Consider the following 5,929-nt stretch of genomic DNA (forward strand, 5'->3'; position numbering starts at 1 on the left):
AAATGCAAATCAAAGCAATTCAGAGATATCATCTTACACCTGTCACAATGGATAAAATAAAATAAATAAAACAATGACGGTTTGTGCTGGAGAGGTTATGCAGAAAGGGGAATGCTTTGATGGAAGTGTAAACTTATACAGCCTCTTTGGAAATCAGTATGGCTGTTTCTTAGGAAAATGGGAATCAGTATACCTCAAAATCCAGCAATTCCACTCTTGCGTATATACCCAAAGGATGCACATTCATACAACAAGAACTTCTGTTCATCTATATTCATAACAGCATTATTTGTAATAGCCAGAACCTGGAAGCAACCTAGATGCTCCTCAACCAAAGAATGGATACAGAAAATATGGTACATTTACACAATAGAGTATTACTCAGCAGAAAAAAATGAAATCTTGAAATTTCCACGAAAATGGATGGAACTAGAAGAAGCAGAAGTGAGTTAACACAGTTACACAAAGATAAACATGATATTTACCAACTCATATGTGAATTTTTAGACATAGAGAAAGGGATAACCACCCTACAATCCATACCTCCAGAGAAGCTACTAAACAAGGAGGACTGTAAATGGACCCGCGGTGAATCAGAAAGGGACAAAACCCATGAAAAATTGGGAGCATGAGGGGAGTGGGGATGGAGGTAGGAGAAAAAGGAGGGGAGAAGAGTAGGGTGGAGGAAAACATGAGGGATCAGGAAGATTGAGTGGGGAGAGGAATAAAGAAGAGCAAGAAAAGAGATACATCAATACACGGAGCTACTGTAGTTTTAAAGAGAAATCTGGCACTAGGGAATTATATAGAGAATCACAAGGATGACCCCAACTAGGAATCTAAGCAATAGTGGAGAGGCTACCTTAAATGACCTTCCCCTATAATGAGAATGATGACTACCTTAAATGCCATCCTAGAGCCTTCATCCAGGTGCTGATGGAAGCAGAAGCAGAGATCCACAGCTAAGCACTGAGCCAAACTCCTGGAATCCAGTTTTAGAGAGGGAGGAGTGAGGAACAAAGATATCAAGACCACTGGTAAAACCCACAGAAACATCTGACCTGAGCAAGTGGGAACTCATGGACCCCAGTATGACAGCTAGGGAACCAGCATAGGACCAAATCAGGCCGGAACATGGGTGTCAGTTAGGAGTACTGGGCAGTTTATGGGTTCTCTGGCAGTGTAACCAGGTTGTGTCCCTAGTACGTGATTCGACTTCAGGAGCATGTTTCCCATGGAGGGATACTATCTTAGCCTAGATACACAGGGAATTCCTAGGCCCTGTCCCAAATGACTTGAAAGATTTTTATGATCCCATATGGAAGGCCTTACCCTCCCTGGGGAGTAAATGGGGTTTGGGATGGGGAGTTGGTAGGGGACATGGGAGGATATGAGGGAGAGGGAACTAGGATTGATAAGTAAAATAAGATTGTTTCTAATTTAAATAAAATTTGTAAAATAAAAGAATAAAAAAATAAGTTACTGAAGTCTGAAAAAAATCAAGAATATAAAAAACAATGAATTTGGATAGTATGTGGGGGAAAGGTTAATTCTAATTCACTGTTGATGGAATTGCAAACTTGTGAAGCCACTTTGGAAGTCAAAGTCATGAACTTTATATAAGGAAGTAAGCAAATAAATAAGCAAATAAATTGCCATTTGACCATACAGTTCTATCCTTTGCCCAAGGGACTTGACATTCTACACTACTGATTATTGTTCAACCATGTTGTTTGTACCTCTGTTCAAAAATCTAAGAAATGAAAATGACCTATATGGCCTTCGACTCATGAATTCATAATGAAAGCATGTACACATACACAGTAGAATTCTATTTAGCTGTAAAGAAAATAAGATTTTGAATTGTGGATGTGAACAGAAGGAACTAAAAAATATTGAGAGAGGTAACTCAGAGTGGGGATGCATAGATTTGATTCTTTGTGTGTGACTCTATAATGTAGAGTTATTGCAGAAACCAGAAACATAACAAGGAATGATAAGGGTAGGCATCTTCTATAGAGCGGAATAACAGGGTACAGGTAAAAGGAAGGGAGAAATGGAATAACTTGGGGACACTTTAATTAGGGAGTGGGAAGAGAAAGTATTATAAAAGGAAAGTAAGGAAGAGGGATAAATACCAATAAATATGACTGAAAAATCTCTAGGGAATTATTTTATGTTTACCTAAAATCACACACACACACACACACACACACACACACACACACACACACACACACACACACATACACACACACACACACACACACACACTTCCTAAAACATTGTATGCTGTTGCTATTGTCCTTAGTTCCCTCCCATAAAATAAAGGTAATTTTCTATTGCTGAAGATAACACAGGATTCAGACGCAGAACTTGTATAAATCTTAACTGGACCTAGAAGTCTACTCCCATGGGCCTATCATCCATAGAATGGGAAGACACTATCCAAGTTGCAAAGGGAGTAAAACAATCAATAGTGCCATGCAGCTGTGACACCTATGAACCACAATAATCACCAGCAAGTCAAGCTGTCCCTTAAGGTACAATTATAAAAGTAACCATTTTCTATAGAAGTATACTTAAGGCCCACTCAATAGGAGGGAATATTTTAACATAATAACTTATTGATTCTTTGGGAATTTTACATCATCCATTCTGATCCCACTCATTACATAGTCCCTCCATATCTGCCCTTCACCCTTGCAGAGCTCACCCCAACCAAAAATAAAATAAAAATATTAATAAAAAACACTTTGCTCCTCCAACCCCACCCCTTCATCACCTCTTCATTTACATTAGTGGCATTGGGTGCTGAGGTATTTTACACAGTAGACCTTTTGGTCCAAACATCTTTACTTGCAGTTATTCTTTATGAGTTGTTAGTCAAGTTCAAGACCTCTGGCATTTGGTACACCATCAATGATTAATCTTTACTAAAATTCCTCTCAGGTATCAATACTGAACCTTTACTAAAATTCCTCTCAGGTATCCTGCTCTTGCAGTTCTTGTTCCACAGAACCAGTCCTTTCATGAATCCAGCAGGCCATAAGTGGTGGGACAACTCAAAGTATTGGACATGGGCCTGGTTGGTAGCTGGGGCTACCCTCTTCAAGCAAGCAGCAAAGGTGGCACTCTTTCAATCAGATCATCCAGATCAGCTTTTCCTTGCCTGTGGTAATTGTGGGGCAATATCTCCCAGAGCCAGTGTCACCTGGGCCAGCTCTCTCATGTGGGAGTTGGGTGGAACCAGCTCTCCTGCTGCAGCAGCCAGCTATTAGCAGGGCCTGATCTTCCAGAGCCAGCTAAGGGAGGGACCAGTTCAGCTAGACCATCAGATTGACCCATTCAGCTAGACCCTCAGATTTTAATATGCATAGTTCTCTAGGGCCCAGATGGTAACATGGGCCACAGACATCAAGACAGACCCCAGCTGACGATTGTCCAAAGACCCAGTTATGGCATTCTATAGTAGCTCAGGCCTAGATGTCACTATACCCTAGAGGACAACACAGGCCACTCAGATAAACTTGGTCCCAGCAGCAACATGGCCCTAGGCCACCAACACAGCCTCAGGTGAAAGTCCATTCCCCAGCCATCTAAACTGTCTTTGGTGGTAACAGGAGCCACTGAAATTAACCCAGACCCTGGCTGTGATAAGGCTATGGACACAGCCGTAGTCCTTGAAACATAGTTAAATGTGAGTGGCTGATGTGTCCATGAAGCCTAGAGGAGAATGTAACAGTGACACTTTCACAAACTAGTAGACTCTCTAACTGCATTCTTAGAACTGATCATGTCACACATAGATAAATGTAACTCCTTTTACAGAAGATGGAGACAATTACAGACATCCATAACTGGTATAGATAGAAGAAATGTTGTTGGGATGAAGAGCAAAAATTAATCCATCTACAATGCACCCCCTCCAACTAAGAACCAGGAAACATTTTAGAAGAGAAGGAAAGAATGTTCTAAGAGCCAGAGAATGAGGAAGTCTAAAATTGTGTATCTTATAGTATGACAGGAAAGTGTTAACATCAGATTTCAACAGTATTGTTTCCTAAGCAAGAGCCTAAAATGATACCAATTGACATACCAATGTGGAAGGAGGAGAATTTAGGGACCGCCCGCTTCTAGATGAACAGCTACAAGCAATAAATGATTGCTGAGAACAGAACAAGTATTTCAATGGGAAAACAAGTGTGTGTGTGTGTGTGTGTGTGTGTGTGTGTGTGTGTGTGTGTGTGTGAATTAAAGAAAAAGAGAAGATTAATTTGAGAAAGAGAAGAGGAAACATGGGAGTGGTTGGAGAGAGATAAGGGGAATGGTATAATGCAGCACTTATATGTGAAATTCTCAAATTTTACTAAAATAATTAAAAAGAAAAGTGTCATTTTTGTTGCAAATAAACATGAAGTTTTATAGAATGGTTATAAAATATGAAAGAGTATATATAAGATGACAGGTGACCCATTATAGACATGTACATCTTTACTTTTGGTTTACATTGTTGATTATGTGAAACATATGTGATAATGTCTGCATTTTGAACTTTACAATAGTAAAAATTATCAAAGTGCCCTACCAAATGAGTAATAATATTGACACGTACATTAGAGTAAATATCAACTCAGATGATGCATTTGTGGATATCATAGTTCTAAGAAATAATCCTCACATTACTTTTGACTACATAAATGTTTTTCTTTCAAGCATTTTCCTCAAGGCAACAGTGACATCCTTATTCCTAAGGCTGTAGATCATAGGATTTAGCATGGGTACAACAATGGTATAAAACACAGAGGACACTTTCCCTTGGTCCATAGAATTCACTGATGATGGTTGCAGATACATGAATGCTAAAGATCCAAAGAAGACAGAAACAGCTAAGATGTGGGAACTGCAAGTACTGAAGGCTTTAGACCTGCCCTCAGTGGATTGAATGCGGAGGATGCTGGCAATAATGAAAATGTAAGAAGTAATAATGGTAAGGATTGGGACAAAGATATTCAATGTACCAAAAAATAGAATCAACAATTCATTGATATATGTATTAGAGTGTGCAAGCTTCAAGAGGGGAAGAAGATCACAGAAATAGTGGTTGATCACATCTAATTTGCAGAACTGCATCCTTATCATGAATCCTGTGTGAACTGATGCACAGAACACACCAATAATATACACACCTGAAATCAGGGACATGTAAATCTGATAGGACATAGTTACATTGTAAAGCAGGGGGTTACAGATGGCAACATAGCGGTCATATGCCATTGCAGCTAATATGTAACACTCTGCAATGGCAAAAATGAGGAAGAAATAGAGCTGAGTCATGCATCCAGGGTAGGAGATGAGATTCTTCTTTTTCACAAAGCTCACCAGCATTTTAGGGGTAACAACTGTGGACTGACAGAAGTCAATGAAGGACAGACTGCTGAGGAAATAGTACATGGGGGTGTGCAGGTGGGAACTGAGCCCAATCAGTGTGACCATTCCCAGATTCCCCACCACAGTGACCACATAGATTCCAATGAAGAGAAGGAAGAGGGGCATCTGGAGTTCTGGCTTCTCTGAGAGCCCAGCCAAGAAGAACTCAGTCACTGTGCAGTGGTTTCCTGCTGCCATGTCCTCGCTCCAGATCCTTAAGAGATAAAAGTAGTGTAAAATTGTCAGAGTGATATGATTACTCTTTTTCATGTACACATCCTCTCCATACAAATTATTTCTGCCTTAGAATACATTTTCCCAATAACTAAGTATTAACAAGGTCATCTTAGATGAATAAAATGTATTTTTATTATGTTTTAAATATTTCCTTAAAAAGGTATTTCATATAAAATGCTATCACTGAGTTCAAGCTTTGAAAAATTTGTGGTTCAAAGCAATGTCTTTAAATTTGGAATGAAAGTAGACATCATTGAGGAAA

General features: G+C 39.4%; 1 protein-coding gene across 1 annotated transcript; it reads right to left on the reverse strand.

Annotated features, from left to right (window-relative positions):
- Nucleotides 1-4,692: 4,692 nt before the first annotated feature.
- On the reverse strand, nucleotides 4,693-5,628 carry LOC100772095 (olfactory receptor 1537-like). Its single transcript, XM_027412276.1, has one exon. The coding sequence runs from the start codon at nucleotides 5,626-5,628 to the stop codon at nucleotides 4,693-4,695; it is 936 nt and encodes a 311-aa protein (XP_027268077.1).
- Nucleotides 5,629-5,929: the final 301 nt, after the last annotated feature.

The sequence above is a fragment of the Cricetulus griseus genome, chromosome 4 (assembly GCF_003668045.3).
Source record: "Cricetulus griseus strain 17A/GY chromosome 4, alternate assembly CriGri-PICRH-1.0, whole genome shotgun sequence".
In the NCBI taxonomy this organism is placed as follows: Eukaryota; Metazoa; Chordata; class Mammalia; order Rodentia; family Cricetidae; genus Cricetulus; species Cricetulus griseus.

Coding starts and splice junctions, on each gene's coding strand:
- LOC100772095 (XM_027412276.1), bottom strand. CDS start 5,628: ATGGCAGCAGGAAACCACTGCACAGTGACTGAGTTCTTCTTGGCTGGG.